The sequence below is a fragment of the Prosopis cineraria genome, unplaced genomic scaffold (genome assembly GCF_029017545.1).
Source record: "Prosopis cineraria cultivar Desert tree isolate PC_DT_omini unplaced genomic scaffold, ASM2901754v1 PC15, whole genome shotgun sequence".
In the NCBI taxonomy this organism is placed as follows: domain Eukaryota; kingdom Viridiplantae; phylum Streptophyta; class Magnoliopsida; order Fabales; family Fabaceae; genus Prosopis; species Prosopis cineraria.
In genome coordinates this window covers 174,785-198,055 of record NW_026555346.1, presented here as the reverse complement: position 1 = coordinate 198,055, position 23,271 = coordinate 174,785, and the positions used below count along the sequence as shown (strand labels likewise).

Sequence of the window (23,271 nt, the reverse complement as noted above, 5' to 3'; positions counted from 1 at the left end):
TGGGCATCCTTGGCATCACGTTAAAACTTACAATTTCATGTTTTGGTGAAGAATTTTCGTGCAAAATATTTATAAAAACATGAAATTACTTTGGTACATGAAACTATTAGATATAAAAAGGAAATAAGAAATAAATGAGATAAATAGAAAATATTCACAGAAAATTTCCGGAAAAAGAAATAAATGTTACGAAATAATGTAAGCAAAAAAGGAATTATGATTACCCCTTCCTCTTCCTCAATAAACTAACGGGACCGTAATCTAAGAATTCCAATAAAACGCCGTAGTAAGAATCCAACGAAGATAAAGATGAATAGAATCCACCAGTAACAAGATCAGAAGTGAAGTGGCGGGTAGGAAAGCAGGACAAGGACAAAACATTACTTCAATCACGAACATAATTGTCTTGTATACAGGAACAGGATACAATAATACAACAATCAATTTCTTTCCACCAAGAGGGAAGGATGTAACGGTAGGCATTGTTAGTTGAAGAAGCGGATATGGCTGGATGAAGAAAGTCAGAAACCATGCACACACTTAGTGGGGTGCGTATCAGCAGCCACCCTTCCGATTCACAATTTAGTTGAACTTGCCAACATATTTGGTATGGTACCATCCAACGGTCACTCTCCTTCGAAACTCAAGCCCTTCTGCAACAGGACACTGAAACCCCAGGAATTCAAGAGAGCTGAATCATCATGTCTTTTGAACAAACTCCTCAGACAGCATCTTCCCCGCCGATGCTTCCTTGTTGATTACAATTCCCTCAACTTGGAACTTCTTATCGGCCTTCCTGTCAGCATTCATAGAGATAGCAAGCTGGATCAGAGAATCAGAGGGCAAAAGGGAGGGATAAAGGAATTTGGGATTGGGGGATCGTTGCTAAGAGGGAAAGATAGGAATTTTGCAATACGGGAATCCAAATTGTTCACTATGCGCATGGAAAAGTCATGTTGAAATTTGACCACCATAAGCCAAAACAGTGGACTTAGCCTTCTTCACTCAACCCAAGATATCCTGAACTTCACATCATCAAATAAACTCCTTGTGTCTCAACAATGGGCATTAAGTATTAGAATACAACAGAAAGATAACACGCCAATTTGTATAAAGTCACAAATCTTTCTCAAATCGATCAAGCAATTGAAGTTTAAAAAAAAAAAAGAGGGCAGTAACGTTAGCAAATCTATAGCTTGTTCTCAGAAATTCGCAACTTCAGCAAATGTGCAGCAGTAAATAACGCGTGCCTTTTAATTATCAAATGCTAATGATTCAAATTTTTTACACCAAGAGACAAATTGCAGCAAAAATGATTTATTTAAAGAGTGAAGAGGTTATCACAAACTGGTGCGGAATGTACAAAATATAATGTACTGGGTTCATTATCATCCAAATCAGTATCCAAAAGGGCACAACATAGTTGAGCTTAATCCTTAAAATGAACAAAACAAGCCAAATTGAGGTAATGGAAGTCACATGAGACTAAAAACACCAGTTAAAAAAAAAAAAAAAACAGAGAGCAGTTGTGAAATTTCTCAAAAGAAATGAGCTTTCTGACATCTTATGTCTTTTGACTTTTATATATTTTTCTTAATATCAATAGTTCATAAAAACACTAAATATATGGATTTATATTTTTTAAATATCATCACTAGACTCCCAGCCTTTCTCCTTTCTTTCCAATAAATTGATAAAAAGGTAGGAATTCAAACACATCCGGGCCTACATCAGATCTTAGCTGCTCCCTTCTTACCCATTGGCCTTACACATCTACATTAAACATCACAGGTTAAACCTTGCAATCAAGGATATGCTCGGCCAGAGATAAGACACCACCTACACAGAATACTACTCGCACAACGAATAACATACTTTCTAAAATTCTATATCCAACTATGCAAGAAGTAAACCATAGCTGCAATAGTCAACATCTAAACACAAAATTCATATAATCCAGATCACAGGAAGAATATGGGTAGATTCATAAGAAGTTTACACCAAATGCAATTTTTGGCGTTTGAGTATCCAAAGGAAAAATTAAAAGAACATGATATAAAACTTAATAAGAGCACAACAATTAGGTAAGAATAATGAAGCAATAATGAAATTATATAACAAGAAGTTAAAATAATGAAACTATATATCAGAATCTCAAATCTAAAATTCTGCTTATATGACCCATACAGACTTATCAGCCGATAACTCAAGGCAACTAAACATACTACGGGTAAGTGTGTACAACTGAGTTACAAAAGCATTGAATAAAGTAAGAAATGTGGGACAATGAAGGAACAAAAGAGTAATAACTGATACAAGGAAACCTGCACTAAAAAACATTTACTGTGGAGAAAATGAAACTCAAATATGATCATAAGATGAACTTGGTAAGAAACAGAATGAATGAAACTTTTATTTGCCTCAATTGGAGTGATTTATTTTCACTTCTCAGTTTGGAAGAGCTGTACACACTATTGCTTCTAGAAATACATTAAAGCTACCATGAAAGAAGAGTTTACTGTACTTGAACATGGTGAGTTCAGGCACGTAATATCCAATGACGAAAAGGATATGGTCCTTTTGGCACACCTGCCCAACTAGCCCTCCCCAGAGTTTCTCACAATTTATTTTTGAGAACAATTTCTGTTTATTTTTTACAGCATTTGGTCACAATGTAGAAGGGCACCATCATGGATTTTGCAGATTTGGTTCTTCTATCCACCGGTTAATGGTCTACAAACTTGTCTCCTGTATTTTCAATATCCCCATCTTTCATACAACTGAAAATCTCAATATCATCAAAGCCTACAAGTAGACAGAAAAAATGTTAATTATAATACAAATTCATGTGTCAATTCTACATGCAGTGAGATAAATTGGTTACCTTCACCCAATTCTTCAGTTTCATCATTTAGAGGTCTTAACAACATTGTATTAATGGAAGATGGATCCAGTGCCATCCAATCTGAATTCCCACACTCCTCTAAGTGCATATCCTTAGCCCTTACCCAGTCATCAACATTACCAATGCTTTCAAATGATAAGGGATCACAAAAATCTTGTTCTTTACTCATAGACCTGCAAGAAAATCAGACAACATATCAATTACCCCCCTTTAGTTACCACCAGAATTACCACAAAGTAAAGTTCATAAATATCCAAGGGTTTGCGCTCACTTTTGTCTTAATTGTAAATTATAATGAACAAAGACAAGATCGGTAAAATGTTGGCGCTCTATGTGATTCCTTGTATTCATGATTTGTTCAAAAGGAATCTGGTTTCTCTTGCATACCATCACACTGCATGTTTGACTGAGAATATGAACAGCTAAACGTGCCAAGTTAGGGCAACTTCCACCATAAGTCGACCACCATTCAGCTACAAAAATAGCATGTATAGGTGAAAAAGTCAGTTGAATAATTGGACATCAAAGAAAGGAGATACTCCAACGGAATGTCTTCAGCATTACCAATCTTAAAAGCCATTTTGTAAACTGTTACTTTTGTAAATCCAGCCAGGTTAAGAAACTGTGTCAATCCACCTTTGCAAGCATTTTAAAAGGGGGGAAACTAATGGTCGTACGGCCTAAAAAAGCTTCATACCAAAGTCAAAGTGGTAGTCACTTATGTGTAATCTCAACTTCAACACATAAAAGATTGGTCATCATGTCAAACCATAAGCTTTCTGCACCAGGCAGTAGTTTTCTTCTTTCCATTCATCAAATTTTACATCTCCACTCCTTTCTATTTTGAACAAATACTGTTCATACATTTTATTCTCTTCTTTCAAACAAATAAAAAAAAAAGGTAAATTGCAACATAGTGGCCGAAGAAATCAATTCTTTTTAATAAAATGGCTCTTACCAGGAAGTAGATTGTCTCTAGCTCTGACAGCCATCTTTCTCCCAAAATCTCCTGCAGCAGTCTTGTATAAGTTTATCTCCTTGATAATTTTATCTTGAATTCTTGTATCAGGAACCAACCTCTCTATGCAATCAAACATCCCTGAGAGAATCTCATTATGCATATCCCCTTGAATACTATAGAAGAACTTTGGATTAAGGTAGAATCCTGCAGCATGAAGAGGATGATGCCACAACTGCTCCCACCTGTGATGTATAATACTCCAGTACACTATATAATCTTCCCTCTTGACAAGTTCTTTCTTAATTGCTTCTTTTGCCCGGTACATTCCAGCATAAACGTATCCCATTGCTGGTCTCTTCTCACTTGCAGTTATTCTCAGAACTTGCAAGAGAGGAATGGTTAAACGAACAATCAGATCACATGAGGACCAAAATGTCTGATTACTTATGCAATCTAGCATTTCCAGTCCAGCTGTTTGCTTTGAATATGGACAGTCCATCCACTCTTGAGAAGTGATCATGGCCTGTAAATTGTGTTTAAGATCAACCATTCGTTTCAGTGTTGTGAAGTTTGTTCCAAAGCGTGAGAAAGAGGGATCCACAATATCATTCCCCAAAGTGTACCTTCTAACCATATTCAAGACTGCACTATAATTGTAGACAAATCTTGTTATAGATTTTGCTTGCTCAATCACCGCACTAATCCACTCAATATTTCCAAAATCCTCAAGTATTAAATCAATACAATAGGCTGCAGAGGGACTCCAATAAAGGGTAGGAAAGTTGTCAGTCAGCTGTCTCCCTGCAACAGCATATTGTTCTTCACCAGGCGTAATCACTTGCAAGACATTTGTGACTCCAACTTCTTCTACTACTTGTTTTATCAACTCAAATAGAAAATCTGAGGAATTTATAATGTCAGATGCATCAACAGATTTCAGAAAGATTGTACCTTCAGGACAATATGCCAAAAATCTTAGCAATATTCTACCTGTTTCTGTGCCCCACTGGTCGACTAAAATAGAACAACCAGTTCTAGCCCATGTCATCTTGCATCTTTCAATATCACTCTTAACTTCTTCGACAGTATTTTTTAAAATCCAACCTCGAAGATCATGATATGAGGGCCGTTCAACACCTGAGCCCCCAGAAGCAATTGCTTCAATCATTTGCTGAAAATAGACTGAGTTGACAACATCTGGAGGTGCACCAATACCATACAGAAACCGACCTATTGCCATATGAATGCGATTGTCCAACCTTTTGGGAAACAAGTCATTTTTATCCAAGGCAGAAACCTCAGAGTTTGTGTGCATTAATGTATCATTCTTGCCTCTTACCCTCTTTCTTCGTTCTAGAGTTCTACTGATTCCTTCATCAGGACTCACCATCAAAGTTGAGTTGTGCTCAACTGGATTTGGAACTGGAAGACACTGAAGAGCAGCATTTACATCAACCTGATTGGCAATTGTGCTTACATCAGTAGATATAGGAGTAACATTAAGAATCTCCTCCTCAATTTTTTGCTTTTTCCTCTTTTTCACCACAACACCATCTAAGCTAAGTTGCATTTGAAGCCGAACATCATGAGGAACGCGACTGCAAGTGGAGGCATTACCCTTTTGACAAGCAAGATGTTCTTTAATTCTATGAATGCCACCACCCTTGAACATCTTGAGACAATATATACATTTCAGTTGTACCCTATCCCCATTCTTAAACATTTGACAATGCTTCCATGCAGGGTCGTGTTTTTGAGATGTAATTGGAATGGGTTCCAAATTTGAAGCCATACCAATAATTGCATCAAGCAGTATAATTGGATTATCAATAACTGAAACCAAACAAATCCAAATTATTCTACGCCAACTTTGGAATGAGAAAATGGTCCATTTTATCCATAAAATTTTTTAACTTTAATTTTCTAAACTTTATTGTCTCAACAACAAAATGTTTAGCAATAGGAAAAACACAGAGGGATAGAGATTGGGTGAAGAAGGGCGTACTGGTTGTTGAGTTTCAGAAAAAGATCATTCAAGTCAAATGCTCCAACCATGCTACAACCAGAACCTTGCTTTGATATAATCTCTATTAGTATATTGCCATAAAATGCAACCCTAGAAATAAAAGAAAAGGGAAATAGTTTATTTAGTTTCGCACTGTGGAGATATATATATATATATCAGAGTTGTTCTCATGCTCTATGTTCATACCAAAGCACCACCTAGAATAATTGACGAACACTATATTTCAGATTCCATAAACATAACCCAGAACCAAAGGCATGAATAAACCAAAATTAATAAGGACAACAAACTTGAAAGGAATTTTACAGAAACTTCAATCATTAATGCTCCTAAAATTGTGATCAACAGAAGCCTTAAACAAATAGGATGTATCAAACCAGTAGGACAACTAGTATAGTATAATTCTCCCATCAAAGTAGATTTTATTCCAGGCACTACGATTCCAAAAATATGTGCTAGAAAAAAATACAAACCCTGTCAATTTTCTAGTATTGCTTCAAAATACAGCAAAGCAGTATCTCTTGCTTCAACGGACTCGTCCAAGGATCTTATCAACCACAGGGAGACTCTGAAGACAGGCCTAGATTGTCTGTACGTACAGGATTTTAGGGCACTAAGATCCAAAGTCAAAAGGAAAACATCCCAAATCGTAGGCTACGTTCCCTGAGAAATCACTTGGTGGAGTTGATTGGAGCTGAACCCTTTTTTTTTTTTTTAAGAATCAATCACGATTACAGACAGTTTTCTTTTGGTGTTAAGCTACATTAGGGCTGCAACTGCCTTTATCTTAAAGGAGATCATCACATCGCAACCATCAGCAAAATCTTTCCCACAATAATAAAAAACAATAGGGGGGTTTTTTTTGGGGGGGGGGGTGTTGGGGGGGACACACACACACATACAGAGGAATAGCAAATCACTGCAACATAACCGATAGAACGTGCATATCTTAGAAATCAATGTCATTCCAAATCCAAAACATAACCATAGCAAAAGCATTCCCGCAATAATAGTAATGAATAAGAATCAATCTTGAAAAGATAGAGAGAGCAAAAGCATCAAGTTAACATGAAGGCACTAAAATTATCTCCCAACTTCACCAACTTAATAAGAATTGGAGGGAAACCATGAAATTTTCAGTAACAGTGGTATATGGAATCATTTTCTCTTCAAACTAAAACGTGAAATCGTGACGGGGATTGTCCAAGAATTAGAATGGCCGAAAGGAAATAGAGTAGAAAATGTAAGGAAGAAAAAAATGGAGTTAAAAAACGGAAATATTCACCTGATAGTCGAAGCAATGATGGCTACGATGGAGTTTCGGACCTGGTCATTGCGTCTGTGTCATGAGCTGCTAAGAGATGGTTCAGTTGGAATGGAATTGGGCGTTGCAATTTGTGGTCTTGTTGTTGGGTTATGGCCGAGGCTGCGGGAAGGGGCCAGCCAGCGGCTATGCTTGACGACGAACAAAAAAATGGATATGCCCAAGAGATGGCTGCTCGGAGTCGGAGGAGGACCAGACTCCTTCCCTTGCCTGTGTTTCAACGGTGACATGGCACACAAAAGGGGAAAAAGTAAAATAAAACTATTGTTTTGATTTAGATTAAATTATATAAATTAATTATTTAAATTTCATCAAATCCATTCTTTATAAAATGAAAAACATGTAGAGGGCTGAGAGAGGAGACGCCGGAGCGGAGATTGCATGGGATGACAAAACAAATTTAAAATGTAAACTACAAAAAATATTCTTTTTGGCCATCAACTTCAAAAAATAATGGAAAGCGCACTTTTTTTTTATACAAATAATTGAAAGCACTTTAAAGAATTTAAAAACTAAATATTAATATACTATTTCAACCAAACAAATTCACATGATAATTAAATTTAAGATTTTATTTGAAAGTTAATTAAAGCAAGAGAAGCATTTATTTATGGATGTGTGTTATGTATTGTAATATATATATATATATATCTATCTATCTATCTATTTATGCACATATATTAGTGTTGAGCGAGGCCAAAAACCATATAGACATATATTAATATTATGTATAACATAAAAGTTAGTTAATTAAACTTCTAGATTGGTCGTGCGTGGTTACTGTTTTAGGGAGAATTGGATGTAAAAAACTATAGTTGGAGACCTAATCACACCATACCAGGTTTAAGATCTGACTTGGAAGACGAGGGTATGTTATGAACTTATAATTTTAGAGTTTTGATTTCATCTAATGCGTCACAGTGCTTGCCCTTAATTTTTTTTTTAAAACAAAAATAAAGCCCAAAACCCAGTTACCGTTCACCAACAGTAGTTAGGGTGAAGTCCAAAGCTAATGCACGAGCAAGATTCTCTAACACCTGAGACATGGTAAAACTCAGGCGTTGCATGCATTCCGTACTGTGCAAGTAGATCCGCAACACTATTGGTAAGATGATGGGCGTGATTTAGGTTCACCTCTTAGTTTCATTGAATTAGCAGCTTGTTTTTCAGTTTCTCCTTCTTTCTATAAAACCCTACAGATCCAATCCATTGTTTGTCCATTTTCATCCATCAAACTCACTCAATTCTTTTACCATTCTATTCCTTTCACTTGGCCGGCCGAAACCTTGCCACTTTCATAGATATTAAAGCTTAGGTTCCAACATTTCCATGGAGTTCTACTCAACCTTGTCTAGTTCTCGGGAGAACAAGATGGTGTTAATATTTTCTAGCTAAATTCTCCATGAAATCTTAAAAAGGAGTTGATGGAAAAGGAACATTGAAGACTACTTTTGGTTAAGCTCAACTTAATTCTCATATTGTTTCATTTTAATTAGTAGATTATGACTATAGTTGATTGTAATTTAATTTGACTTTAGTTTCGCAGTTGGTTGTGAATGTTTATATTGAAACAAATTTGTTGACTTGAATTTCTTCCTCTTTTGCCATTTGGATTTTTCGGCCACTATGACTAATTACATTGTAATATGTGATTTTGAAATTGTGAATGTCTTGCATTAACTTAACATGTAATTGTTTGATAAATGCTTGATTAAATGCTCAAGTTATATAGTCTTGTGCTTGAGTACCTTGTTGATCGAGGCTATTAGGAGAAAGAACTTCACTAAACACTTAGTTAATTTTTAAGTTAAGCTAGTGAGATTGCTTAAGAGCTTATAATTAACACTTAAAAATTTTTAAGTTAAGCTAGTGAGATTGCTTAAGAGCTTATAATTAGCACTTAAAAAATTGAGTTAGTGAGTCTAGATTACTTAGGATAGTTGTCTTGAGTGATCATCATTTTTCTATCAAGGGAAAAAGTTGAGTGAGCTGCCATACTCATTCACAAGCTAGGATTTTTTATTAATAATGTCTTAAGGTTCCTACTATAATAGGAAAGTTCACTAATCACACTTAGATTTAGCTTACACTTTTAATTCATTAGATAATTAGATAATCACCTTACTCAATTGGTTAATTAGTTTACTTGCCTAGGAAGTTTTAATCACCTCATTGTGAGAAGATCTAAGGTTGGCCTAAATACTACATTTAGATTAGCTCTAGTTTAATTTTAAGAGATAAGCGATCAAGTCCTATGTAATATCCTTAAAATTTAAACTTGATTGATTAAGCTTGATTAGAGTAATTAAGTTTATTGGCAAGATGTGTGGCCAGAGAGATCTAATGGGCATGTTCAGTTATGATTTCAGACCTAAATGAGGGTCTAAAGGAAGTTGGGTCACCCAGGAATAAAAAGATGAGGGAAATCTAAAGAGTAAGATTTTGTGCCATGCACTGCAGCTTGTAGATGATCTGCAGTGGTGCACATGTGTGAAACAACTAAAATGAACCTCTTTGTGCCATGAGCCATGGCACATGGTGTATTCGTCACAGCGCATGGCTACATTTCTGTAGAAATAAAATCTCGAAATGAAGCAAAAAAAGAGAAGAAACAAAGGAGAAGTAAAGGAGTGATTGAAGAGCTGTGCTAAGGCTTGGGAGATTTGAAGATTTAGGGTGTTTTAAAGCTTCCAAACAATAGAGGTAAGATTCTTTAGCCTAAACCTTCATATCTTCTTCCATTTTCTTGATGTTAGAAGTTATGGTTTAATTAAGAATGATGATTTTTAGTCCATATAGGTCATAAGTCCAAACTCATTAACTTAAATAGAGTTAATGGGAGTTGTTTGAGCTATTAAAATGTAACATTTATGGTTTTATAATGATTGGCAACTAGGGGACATTTATTGTTCAAAAATTCCCCACAAATATGTTCATTGGGACAATGTGGCTCTGTTAATGACAATTTAAGGGTTCAATTAAGTTAATGTGAGTTAAAGAAAGCTAAGAAATCCTATGGGTGCTTTTATATGATAGAGAATGAATCTTAAGAGTGAAGAAGTGTTGAGCTAATATCAGGAAATTATCCAAATTGGTTATTGACAAAGTATATTGTGATTGATTGTAGAGAAATTATATCGGCACCATTCAAGCTTTTTGGAAGCTTTGAGAGTGAGTAATTGAGGGGTGAAACCTTTGACCTCTCAAGGGTTCGAGGTAATTGAGGGATTCTTTCTCATGTTTTTATGTGTTAATTAGATGATAGTTTGATATTTGATAATTGAATTATATGAGTTTGAATGAAATGTAAGTGTGGCATAAAATTTCTTGAAAATCCATTTTGATGATTTTTACAAAAGTTTAATGATATGTTATATGCAAAATCCTTTGAAATATGATTGATGGATTTCTTGTGATATGATTTCATGAAGTTCAATGATGATGTGCCAGGTGGAATTCAATGAATGTGTGTTAGAAGGAGTTCAATGACTTGAAAAGACAAATGTTTGATGAAATTGTGTGTTGTAAAGTTTAATGATAGGATATGTGTAAAGTTCAATTAAATGAATTTGTAAATGAGAAGTCCCATAAGATTGGTAAAGTGAAGTTCAACAATTTGATTGTGTGTGTATTATGTGATTGTCATGTATATGATTGAGTACAACAATGAGTTAATGCATGCTTTGAATTATGCATTTCTATGCATTGCATAATCTTAAGATGTGGGAGTTCGCCTAGATGGAAGAGTAGAGATTTAAATTCACATGGTAAGGCATCTATTAGAGCTTAATGGTTAGCCTAGATTGTATTTTATATTGTCCCACTTATTCAATGAAGGACTCTCCCACTGGTTCAATGAGAGACTTGAACCTAACTAGTCATCCACTTGTTTAATGAGAGAATTAGTCTAGGGAGAATGACACTCCATGGTGGGGAAAATAGGGGAAGCCATGACCTACAAGTAAGATGGGAAGCCTTGGTCAAATAACCTCTTACAGGTGTTTTGGCTACGATAGTCTCAATGTATAGACGAACCAAATGTGCATATAGCCTATGGTTTCGTATCAGAGAATAAGAATGATATGAGTGAAGTATGATCATGCATATAGTGAAAAAGAGTACATGATTGTTATATTATGACTTTAGTGAAATAAAACATGTGAAAGCCTTGTTCTTTCTAAAATGACATTAATTTAATTAATATCTCATGAGCAGGTATCATTGTAAATGAGAATGTGGATATAAGCTTTGAAACATGTTTCATGACTCGATATTGATCATTATCTCATGTGTATGTCTTAATGTGAACGAAAAGGTTGAGCTATGCTATTGAATATGTTCATAAATTGAAATTTGCTTAGTAACTTGCCACTTGTATTTAAATCAATTAACATGCATTAGTATGAGTTAGTTGGACCTTAGTTACTGAGTGGTTGTACTCACCCCACTATTTTCAATATTACAAGGAATAGCTCCAAAGGATTGGATAAAGGAAAACAATTAGAGGCATAGGATTTGACATCTAAGTAGTAGGCCTCTTTTATCTTTTGAGTATGTATGTGTATATGATGAATGATATTGCCAACTAGGATTAATTCATTTAGAACTTGCATTATGTGTTTGTGAATTATAAAGTGTATTTTAAGCCTTAAGATTATGCATGTGACTTGTGGCATCCAGAGCAAGACCAAAATACTGGTGCAAGTAAGAGTTGAGTATAACATATGACTTTTGTGGATTATTTAATGAATTGTGAGATTTGAACTCTCCCTTCTATTTTGAGATTAAGAGGTTGAGCCTTGAAAAAGTAATTTATTAACATTATGAATGTGGTGGTGTATTACATAGGTCCGTTTTAGTCTATTGTATGTGGTTTGGGTGATGTTTATGGCTTTTAACTTTTGGTATGTGATTTAGACACTTAGTTTTATGAAAATTGATAAAAAAGTGCAAGTTTTAATATGAGTGTCTAATTCTTGAATGGAAAATAATTTGAGTGTATAACCAAAGCTTAGAAAAAGCTTCCTGTAGACATTTAGATCGCGTCAGTCAGACGTCGGACAGAGAAATAGGATGTATCTAAAGCTACCTTAAGTGCTATCAATTTGATAGTAAAATTCTGCTGTCATGGAATGTGCAATTTGCCACAATGCATTGAGCCTCGACATATGGCACAAAGTCTCACAAGCTACCGTGTAAGTTCTATGAGTCACGGCACACGCCTCTATTTTTATAGTATTTCATTGTTTCTTACTTTTGAGCAAATGTAATGTTTCTTTTAATGATCTCATACTTCTATATAGTTAATAAACTCTAATTTGTCATTGTATGACCTTTTTGAGATGTTTTGAATCTTGAAAAATTAGGATTATAACTCAATTGTGAATTTTGACAAACTTGTGTTTCCTTAATTTAAGTGAAAATTTGAGTTAAATATATGTTAATGAATGAAGAGATTACATCCCATCAGGAGGTAATAATTAATTTACTATTATACCCATTTATATTATCTTTTTTCCCTTCTATCTCATATAAATTAATCTAAATCACAAAAAAAAAATCTATAACAGACAATAATATTTAAAACTGAGTTGTTTGGATAATTAGATCAATAATTAAAAAACACTTGCAAAAACATTATTCTTATATAAATAATATCAACTCCCATTAAAAGTTTAATTTTTATACCAACCCTGTAAAAGTAGTTTAATAGTAATAATGGGAACTACACCCACGCAAGAATTACTGCGCTTCAAGGCTTTGCCCATCAACTTCCTTCAAGCCTCTATCGACTTTTAGCTCTAGACTAGTTGAGTACAAACCTAAAGCTCATAATCAAAATTTATAGGAGCAACGTCAACTTCATCTTTCTCGTACAGATTAAACTACAACATACCACAATCTCTTTCGTCTACACATAAGGGAGCATGAGAGGGGTGTTGCCGTTGATTTACATAGATCAACTATGAAGAAGATGGATTGAGCTGCAACATCAATAGCTATGGAGGGAAATCATTGGGGAAAGCTTGACAAATAAATGGGGAGATAAGTGTAAAAAAATTTTCAAAATTTGTGGAATATAAAAAAATAAATGAGGACAAATTGGTAAGGATATTTGGCTCTCCTTTAAAAAAAACTCCAATTTAAAAGGGATCAAAATAAGGGTAGGGGAGGGAAATTTTTGACTCTCCTCTCCTCTAAAGTTTTTTGACCAAATGAGGGGAAGGAAGCTGTAACATACCAAAATTTTTTTTTAATAGTTTAACTCAACCATAGTTGGGTTACAGCCACCCAACACATTTTTATATCAATAATTTCAATATAAAATATTTTATAATTGGCTTCAACTCACACACTATAACATTTCAGATAAATTTTACCTCCCACATGCCATTAGGCTAAATCACATTTGTCCATCCTTATACTCCCAACAAGTAAACTAAATCACATTTGTCCATCCTTATACTCCCAACAAGTAAAATAAATAATTTAGTCAATTTTCAATACAAGCCAGTTATTTGCCCTTATAATCATGCCATTTTAATCAATCCAAAGTAAACCAAATATTAAAATTATAGTTATCCAAATTGTACCAAAAATAGAAATAGTTTGAAAGGCATGATTACATTTATATATTCATATAATTGACAATAAACAAAAAGCCCTAATATTGGCAATATAACACATTATAAATCATAAATTAAATACCCAAAAGAGATAGTGGATCTATACCACTAAGCCTCTGGGACTCCTCCACGTGTCACTCGTGGCTCTTCTCCTGAAAATTGTTAACCACATAATGAGACTCAAAAGTCCCAATAACCAAAGCCAATTTATGATAGTATATACAAACAGTTAAGTGTGTGCTTACTAAGTGAGAATTAAAAATAATATAATTCCAACAAATATAAGAAATATTACAATATACACAAACAACAATCCTTATATCCCTCCATTAACCTCGAGCCGTAGCCCTCACTCGGTGCTTAATTACCCGGCCAAAGGTAGATTAACCTGAGCCCTTACAAACCACCTATTGAGCTCCAATAGGGGCGTAGCACGTGGCACATAAATACAACAACAATAGCAAGTCTCTCAACACCTCCCACAATAATCAAACAAATTCATAATAATATTGCACAATTATACAATATTACAAAATGCATAATTTTCTCAATAATCACCTAATTAACATGAAGTAACACTAATCACAAATTAAAAGCATGGTTACCTTGTGGCTTTTTCAATAAATTATTCCTTAAAATTTCTCTCTCACCACAATCTTTACCAGTAATACAATCTACAAATAACATATTATTTATAAATATTAGTTTTAATTTTTGAAACTAATAAAATAATTCTAATAATAGAATTAAAAATATAACATAATTCCTAATCTCAATCTTAATACAAATTTAGAGTTAATACTATTAAGTAAAATTTTTTAACTCCTCTTTTAATCATCAATAAACATTGATAATCCAAAAATCAACTTCTAAACTAATCTCTATTATCAAAATTTTCTTTTATTTCATAAATTCGTACCTAAAATACCCAAAAATTAAAAATTGAGTCTCTAGCTTAGAATCATAATCCTATAACTATAATAATTCATTTCTCATCCCAAATAATCATCTAAACCTCAATAAATTAACATATATTTTTAGATCTAGTTTAGAATTTGATCCATAAGTCACAAATTCAAAGATCATCAACAAATTTATACTCTAGAATATTTATTATACTACTGACAACCTCAAAAACTATATTTATTCAACATAAATTCATCCCTCTTCCAGATATTAAATTTTCTACCACTACAAACTCAGAAATCAAAGAAGAAGGATGACTAAGAAAAAATTTTAAAACACTTACTTAATCTTGAAAAACTTAAAATCACACCCTAAATATCCTATTAAAAACTCTTACCTTAAAAATTCAGATCTTCCGCACGGCGACTCACGCTAACAGATGCTCTCTCTGATCGCACACGAAAGAGGAAGGAAATGAAGGAAAATGAGAAGAGAATGGTGGTTTTTTAAAAATGAATGTGGGTCCCATAATTTTTTTTTTTTTTTCCTTCCTCTCTCTTCTTTCCTTTTCTTTCTTTTTTATTATTTTACATGTAATCATTGCGGCCGCCGAAAGCAAACTCGTTTTTCTTCTTCTTCTTTCTTTTTTTTTAAATACCTTTTCTTTTTTTTATTATAATAATAATTAATAATATTTTTTTATTATTTTTTAATAAATTTTTTTAATAAATTTTTTTAAATTTTAATTTAGAATTATATCCTAATTTAGATTTAATAATCATCTCCTACTAATTTGCTTACCTCTAAGTATTTTTTTTTTAAATTTCTATTAACCCAAATTAACTATTAAAATTTAAATTGAGATGTTACAGAAGCCATTTCCTTTCTTTCCAAAACTTTCTAACCGAACACACTTTAACCATCCTTAACTTGATTGATACATAATTAATTAAATTATACTTTTAGTCCTCTAATTTTATTTAAAATTTTAATTTAGTTCTTTAATTTTGTAAAGTATTTTTTAATCCTTTAACCTTAATATCATTAGTTTTAAATGATTGTTTTTGTATCAATTATTATTATTTTGAAAAAATTAAACTTAATATGTTAATATTTGAGAATGTTTTGTCAATATTTGAAAGTTCAATGTAAAAATTTATTGTAATAAAACTAACAGTATTAGGGTTAAAAAACTAAAAAACACTTTATAAAGTTAAGGGACGAAAATAAATATTATGTAAAATTAAAAGATTAAATATATACTTTAACTTATATAAAGTTAAGCGACCTCAATTTGCACGTTTGCCTCAAGGGCGTGTGCTAGCTATCTTGAAATAGGCTTGATGGCATGTTTACGTTGTGGTTATGTGCTAATCATTTCAATTCCAAGTTGATTTAAGTTTGGAATTGGCATGACTAGAAAGACTATCCATCTCTTAGGCGAGCCAATTCCAAACCCATAAAATATGGTCATATACATGATGTTATTTCACATTATGTTGTTTTGTGTGATGTACGTTAAGAACCCCTTGCAAGTACATATTCTCAAAGTTAATTATTGATTTGCTCATAAGTGTTAGGTTTCAAATTCTCCATTTGAACTAGGAACAAATGATGAATAAGGTGATGTCAAGTAATTTTTCTCTTAAAGTATGGATGGATACTTGAGTAGCTTGAATGAGATATCTGCAACTCTCAAGATATAAACTTTTAAAATTCATGATTTTTGATAGCTTGAATAGTGTCATTAGACACCCGTATTATGATGTGGACAATGACCTCCCTTCTTTATGTGATATGTCACGGCAAACTATCCTCCTTTTTCCATTTGATTTTGTTGACTTTTTGCTTAGTTTAGGCGGATCTATCTTTTGTGCTTATTATGGTGATACAATCTAAATCAAAATCTGAATAATTCAAACTTAAAAAATTAATTTAGTGCTTTTATTCTATATTTCTCAAAATAAAAATTATAAAAAGTTTTAATAAATCTTTTCATGATTAATGTACTTTTGTAAAAAAACATTTTTTTAAAATGTCATAGTTAAAAGATTATATATTTGATTTTTAATATTATATTTATCAAAATAAAAAATAAAAACTTTAAATATGGACCTTGCAAATGAAAATTTAAAATTTAACATGGACTATTCATATTACATGTGTGTAGTTAATTTAAAAAATTATAATATTAAATTAAATAATTCAAATTAGATCCTTACTATTCATATTGATGATGAAAATATTTATCAAAAAATTTATAAATTTTATTTTAATAAATATAAATATAAAATTAAAAAACTGGATATCCAGATTTTTTCTGGCTGATGGGCACCTGAAGACGGACCCTAGTTTAGGCTTGGGCTCAAAAGATTGGGTCCATCTTTTGGCTAGAAAACACAAGAAACTATTGCAGAGTCCATGAGTAAAAATGTATAAAAGATTACAACAGTGTTCTATCCGGAGTTAGCCTCTCTCCCTTTACCCATCCCTTTTATTACGCTCCTCTTCTTTCTTCTACCATTGGATCTCAACTTCAACGATCGAGACTTAATATATTATAAACTTTAAAAAATATATTTTATAAAATATTTTTTTATCACACTTTTGAATTGTTCAAGTAAATTTTAATAACTTTAATTTTAATTTTAATAAATATAAAATAAAAATACAATTAAAAACTTTAAATATCAACCGTGCAGATTAAATTTAGATCTCATGAAAGAGAGGAGGGGCAGGAGAGGAGAGGAGAGGAGGAGGAGAGGAGTATGGTCACGGTCCAGACCCAAGTGATGGATGAATTAATGGCGAAAAAGAAGGAAATCACTCCCACACCTGCTCCCACTCCATCAGCCTCGCAGTCTTTAAGGCTACCCAAGGTAGTCATTGCCCTCAACTCTTTTCAAAATGCCTTCTTTCTCTCTGCAACTGCTTCTCTCGCTGGCTCTCCTCACCCTCACCCTCACCCTCACCCGTGCCACTCAGCTCATCCTCCTCAACAACTGCAGGCACGACATATGGCCCGCACTTCTGGGCACTGCAGGCCACCCCACCCCAAGAGATGGCGGCTTTCTCCTTTCTTCTGGCCAGGAGACTCTTCTGCAACTCCCTCCCTCCTGGTCCGGCCGCATTTGGGCCAGAAATGGCTGCTCCTTTCACCCCACCACCGCAAAAGGCTTCTGCCAGACTGGAGATTGCGCCGGCCTCTTACACTGCCGCGGCCTCGGCGGCCTCCCTCCCGCTACGCTCGTTCAGATCTCCCTCGCTACCTCCCACTCTCCCTTGCATTTCTACGACGTCAGTTTGGTTGACGGTTTCAACCTCCCCGTCGCCATCAAGCCTGTCGGTGCCACCCTCCGCTGTGGCGTCGCCTCCTGTCAGGCCGACTTGAATCTTTGTTGTCCGCCCGCCCTGGCCGTTCGCCGACGAGGCAAGATCGTCGCCTGTAAGAGCCCTTGTCTTGCCGCCAAATCCGATCGATATTGCTGCACTGGCGACTATGCTAGCCCCGGCAAGTGTAAGCCTACGGTGTTTGCTCGTCTGTTCAAGCTCATTTGCCCTCAGGCTTACGCCTATGCTTATGATGATTCCACGGCGCTCAAGACCTGCAACGCCACTCATTATGTCATCACCTTTTGCCCTCCTATTCCTAACTGACTCGTGAACATCCTTTTTAATTAATGCGGTTTCCTGGGGATGTTCTTTAGTTCTTCGAGTTTATCCACGAAGTGCAGGATTCCAAATTTGCGGTGGGCTATCTCATCTCAAACTGTAACCGCATTTGATGCTTTCTCACGTCAATGGATTCTCTTACTGTCATGATCATGAACCGTGACTAAATTTAAGCTTTCCAATATTTGCAGCCATCGGAAAAAGTTTTAATCTTCAAATCACGATGGCTTGTATGTTTCTGTATTTCCTAATCTAATTCTAATATTCGTGACACTTGGCCATCCACGAAAACCCTTTGGATATCATGAATTTTTGAGTGCCTATGCAAACTCTGTCAACGCGAGCTCTCTCTGTTTTTTTTTTTTTTAAGTCTAGAAAACATTTACGTCCATTAATATATTAAAACACTATCAAGTGCGTAGGCGTTTACGTATATACATAGTAGCTAGATAAATGTACGCGCGCGTGTGTAAGAGCATTTACAGATTCCTTTACAACAAACACACGCACATGTATATTACATGTTTCTTGATGACTGCTAATCTAAGCATTATATAGAATTTAGCTTGATAAATGAATCGATATCATGCTATTTATATTTTAAATAAACAATATGGCATGTTCAAACTTGTACATTTCATGTTAATACATTGGTTTCAACTCTTTCTCTCCTTCCCTCACTCTATACTTTGATGTGGATTTTTTTTTTTCATTTTATATTATTACCTTGCTCCTTCATGAAAAAGAAGAATAAAGAGAGAAAGAAACTTGCAAGTTAATTAATTCACTTTTTATTAAAAAATATAAGGTGTTTTTAATTGAATTTTATCTTTTAATAAAGTAGTTATTTTTTTAAACTAACATCCTTTTTTCATATTTATCTTTATTTAATAAGTTGTTTCACTCTAAAATAAATATAAAATAATTTTTTTATGAAAAATATTTTAAAAAATATAATAATTATATTTTAAAATTTTAAAAATATATTATATTTTTGAATACCTAATTTTTTATAAAAATATCTTTTATTTTTTAAAGGAAGGATAACGTAACTTGTGAATGGCTATAACCTTTTCTTTTCCCCAGCCTTCCCCTTGCTTTACCTAGCTGGCTAGCTCGTTAGTCGTAGAAATGAACCAAACACTTACAAAAATCTCGTCTTTGATAATCTAAACGCACATAGTACATCTTAATAGCTAGGCTTTCGTAACTTAGAATCTAGACACATCCTAGAGATTATGGGTGTAGGATCAGAATTATATCAACAACAATGTCCATATGCTGAAAGCTAAGCATTCACTTGTGCCTCCATATGCACGTAAAGGGACCCGCACAAGAATTGCGGTTGTCGCCTGTCCCAGATCTGGCTTACAGCTGCTATATATTTGACGGCACAAGGGGTTTAGGATTTGAAAGCAATCATATCACAACCCCAAAAAAAAAAAAAAAAATTAACAGCCATGACGTTAAAGGTGTGTTTTTCACGTCGACTGTATATTTGCTGTTGTTAAAAATTATAAACACTTAAATTTTTGGTTCTAATTTTTTGAGGGTGAAAAGTTATCACTAAAAATTATCTCATATTACGTTAAGTAACATTTCATGTCACATTATTTATTACACGTGCACCTCTTCATGTCACGTTACATGTCATGTCATACCTCATCATGTATGCCTCATGTTATATTATATCACCCGACAACTTATGCTACATCATGCCACATTATATATTCATTATGAGATATGTCTAGATTAGGATTTAAGTTCTTGACTTTTACCTCCCAATTCTTAAGTTTTCTTTTAGTAATTGAATTGAAATATACCTGCAATTGAACAATTATATTATTTAATTATATACACATATGTCAAATAATATATTATTTAAAATATATACATATATATGTATATATATTTTATTTTATTTTCATTTATTAATATGATAAAATAATTTATAAGAGTATATAATAAAATATTATTTTTATTAGAAAAATGAACTTAAAATGAGGTAATTTTTAAATATTAAATAATTTCTTATAAACATTTTAACCAAATTTTAAATTTTTTTTATTTTTTAAACAAAAATAATTAAGTATATAATTTATTTATAAGTATGTATTATATTAGTTTACATTAAATATCTTTTACTTTTTTTTTCATATTTTTCTCAAAAATAATAAATAAATGATTAAATGTTTATCTTCTCCCAAGTTAAATGATTCTCCTTCTTTTACTAAAAATAAATTTTATTTATAATTTTTTAATTATCTTAAAAAATATTTTAATAAAAAATTTATTTTAATCATATAAATTTTGTTAATACTTAATTTGGATAATTATTTTTTATTATCTTTGAGATAAAAAATGGGTGGACATGTGATAAACTAAAAGTAGATGCTAAATAAAAAAATTTAAATTAAAAATTTAAGTGAATATTTAAATTTTGTCTTGATTCGATCTAGATTAGTTTAGATTTTTATTAAAGTTTATTTAATAGAATCAATATCAAGATAATAGAAAATACTTTTCAATAGCTTTATAATTTAAAATAAATAAACTTTAGTAAGTTTATACAAAATTTCATCCATAATTCAAATAGTTCATTTATAGTTTATATATGACTTAGCTTGATTATGTATACTAGCTTAATAAGATCATTATTTAAAAATAATTCATAAATTTTTTTTAAATATAATTATTAAAATAAGATCATTATTAAAACACTAGCTTAACATGATCATTGTTTTTAAAAGTAATCATTATTGATATTATATATAATTTATTTCTCATTCTATATAAAAATATTTTTAATGGCAACAAATTTTTCCCCCAAAATTAATTATGTAAATTAATTTTTATAAAAAAATTTAATTTTTTTTATAAAAATACTTTTAACGATGAAATAGCTAAAGGTAATTTTTAATGATGACAAATAAAAGTCGTCATTAAAAAGAAGTATTTGATGGTAACATTTAAAAGTTACTGCTAAAGCTTTACTTTTAACGATGATTTTTAATAGCTATATAATATTGTTGTTAAAGGTTTATTTTTAATGGTGATTATTTTTTATTGTAATTTTTTTATCATTACTAAAAATTTAAAAGTCGTAGACATAAGGTTTTTTTTTTATTTTTTTTTATTTTTGAAGTGTGTAGCAACAGAGAAGTTCACGGCAACGGGAAGATGAGAGTACCGTGGCGTGGCAATATAGGAGCAGGTCACACTGCTCATATTATAAACATGCATATCAATTGGTCGTCGAATGATCTTTTAGCGAATCATAATGTTAAAAGTTTTTTTACTCCATTACAAATTTTTATAGTCTTATAAGATACACATATAACTTTTCGTAGACCCATGCATGTAATGTTTATTATAAGGTAGAATTTTAATGAAGACCCTTGTATCAAATTTTTGAAGTTTTATTGTAGTCTAGGGATATTAATTTGATACTAAATTTTTAAGAAAAATGATAAAATTACTCCTCATTTAAATTAATACCAAAATTTCTTTAGTTCACTTCTTCATTATCCTACTTTACTTGTTAATTTACTTATGAAATATTGTCCATTGTTCTATTTAACTTGTTTTTATTTTAGGTGTTTAAATTATTTTAAAATAACTTGTTAGTTTCTATAGTATATGTCGTTTATTTATTTATAGATTGTTGTTCATTGCTCTACTTTACTTATTCACTTTCACTTGATCATTGCCAAACTTTTATTTAATTTTATTTCAGGAAAATGAACAAATAAAGTAGAACAATTAACAATATTCTATAAGTAAATGAACCAGTAAAATAAAGCAATGAACAAGTGAAATATAAAAGTTTTGATATTAATTTAAATGATGGACAATTTTGTCATTTTGTCTGAAAATTTAATATCAAATCAGTACCCATAGGCTGCAGTGAAATTTCAAAAATTTAGAGACTTAAAATTTAAATAAGTAAAGTCCAAGATAAATTCTCCCTTATTATACATTTGCTAATACCAAATAAGGATGTGAATGTGCGCCCGTGCTGCCCTAATAACAATTAATTTATGTGTGTATGTGTATGTATTACATGTAGAAAATCTTATTATTTTAAAAAATATGGATGGCAGTTCATTTGAATAAAAAGTCCATGCATTGCAAATTACAGGCTTTGCTAGACATGCTGCAGGCTATTATTCAAAATATACCACCAACAAGAAAACTAGAAAAAGAAACGAATATTTCAAAGTAAAGAGGTTGCGGACGAAAGAGAAGGAAATTAGTTGAAGTTTGAAATGGAAGAGTTTGAATTGATACAATAAGCATGGGTGTCGCCATGCTCAATTTTCAAAGAAGAGCAAGCTGCAGTGTCGCGTTTGGTAATTGCTCACTCACTCAGTCAGTCGGATGCATGGTCCCAGCGATTAGTGCGCCAGGCATTGCAAGCAGCCAAGCACCACCTATATTGACCCCCAAACGAATTAAAAACTAACCTTGCCATAACATCTGTAAACAAAACTGCTTAAAATAATTTACATTTTATTTATAAGCTGGAAGCCTTCATATTATACTTGTATTCAACCCCTGTTGACTGATCGGTTAGAACAAAATGTAAATCGCCGCCAGCTGATATCAGTATATGGTAGACGCGGTTTTGCCAAATTTTAAAACATTAATGGTATTTAACATTTGACTATTAAATTAGTAGTCATTGTTAAAAAATATAATAGGTGTGTTGATATATATGCAGCTGGATGAGTCACAGCGATGTGATTATTAATAAACATGCATAATAATGTTCGTTTTCTGATAGCTACACATAAAAGGGACGGGCGTGCCAACCCATTTTCCAGGAAACTAGGGGCTTTTTGTCTCCGC

The 23,271-nt window shown here is 32.6% G+C and overlaps 2 protein-coding genes across 7 annotated transcripts; one reads left to right on the top strand and one right to left on the bottom strand.

Annotated features, from left to right (window-relative positions):
- Nucleotides 1-237: 237 nt before the first annotated feature.
- Nucleotides 238-7,452, bottom strand: LOC129294470 (uncharacterized). Of its 6 annotated transcripts, XR_008589398.1 has the most exons (7): nt 7,178-7,448; nt 5,872-5,982; nt 3,864-5,699; nt 3,177-3,378; nt 2,885-3,078; nt 2,525-2,805; nt 238-796 (listed from the first exon to the last, which is right to left on the bottom strand). XR_008589398.1 is itself a non-coding variant. In XM_054932870.1 (6 exons), the coding sequence occupies exons 3-6, from the start codon at nt 5,656-5,658 to the stop codon at nt 2,726-2,728; spliced, it is 2,271 nt and encodes a 756-aa protein (XP_054788845.1). In that variant the 5' UTR covers nt 5,659-5,699; nt 5,872-5,982; nt 7,178-7,448; the 3' UTR covers nt 288-2,725. The 6 variants fall into 6 exon arrangements, 5 of the variants coding, with proteins under 5 accessions (XP_054788845.1, XP_054788849.1, XP_054788846.1 ...); XM_054932870.1 differs by having other exon boundaries at nt 288-2,805; XM_054932874.1 differs by having other exon boundaries at nt 288-2,805; nt 3,864-5,322; nt 7,178-7,447.
- A 10,151-nt stretch (nt 7,453-17,603) lies between these two features.
- On the top strand, nt 17,604-18,668 carry LOC129294106 (thaumatin-like protein). The gene has a single exon (XM_054932239.1). The coding sequence runs from the start codon at nt 17,656-17,658 to the stop codon at nt 18,403-18,405; it is 750 nt and encodes a 249-aa protein (XP_054788214.1). The 5' UTR covers nt 17,604-17,655; the 3' UTR covers nt 18,406-18,668.
- The last annotated feature ends 4,603 nt before the right edge of the window (nt 18,669-23,271 follow it).

Excerpts from the sequence above, each read along its gene's own strand:
- LOC129294106 (XM_054932239.1), top strand. The coding sequence starts at position 17,656 with ATGCCTTCTTTCTCTCTGCAACTGCTTCTCTCGCTGGCTCTCCTCACC.
- LOC129294470 (XM_054932870.1), bottom strand. The coding sequence starts at position 5,658 with ATGGCTTCAAATTTGGAACCCATTCCAATTACATCTCAAAAACACGAC. Across the intron at positions 3,379-3,863 it reads TAGAGACAATCTACTTCCTG|CTGAATGGTGGTCGACTTAT; the intron begins GTAAGAGCCATT and ends CTATTTTTGTAG. Across the intron at positions 2,806-2,884 it reads AACTGAAGAATTGGGTGAAG|GCTTTGATGATATTGAGATT; the intron begins GTAACCAATTTA and ends GTCTACTTGTAG.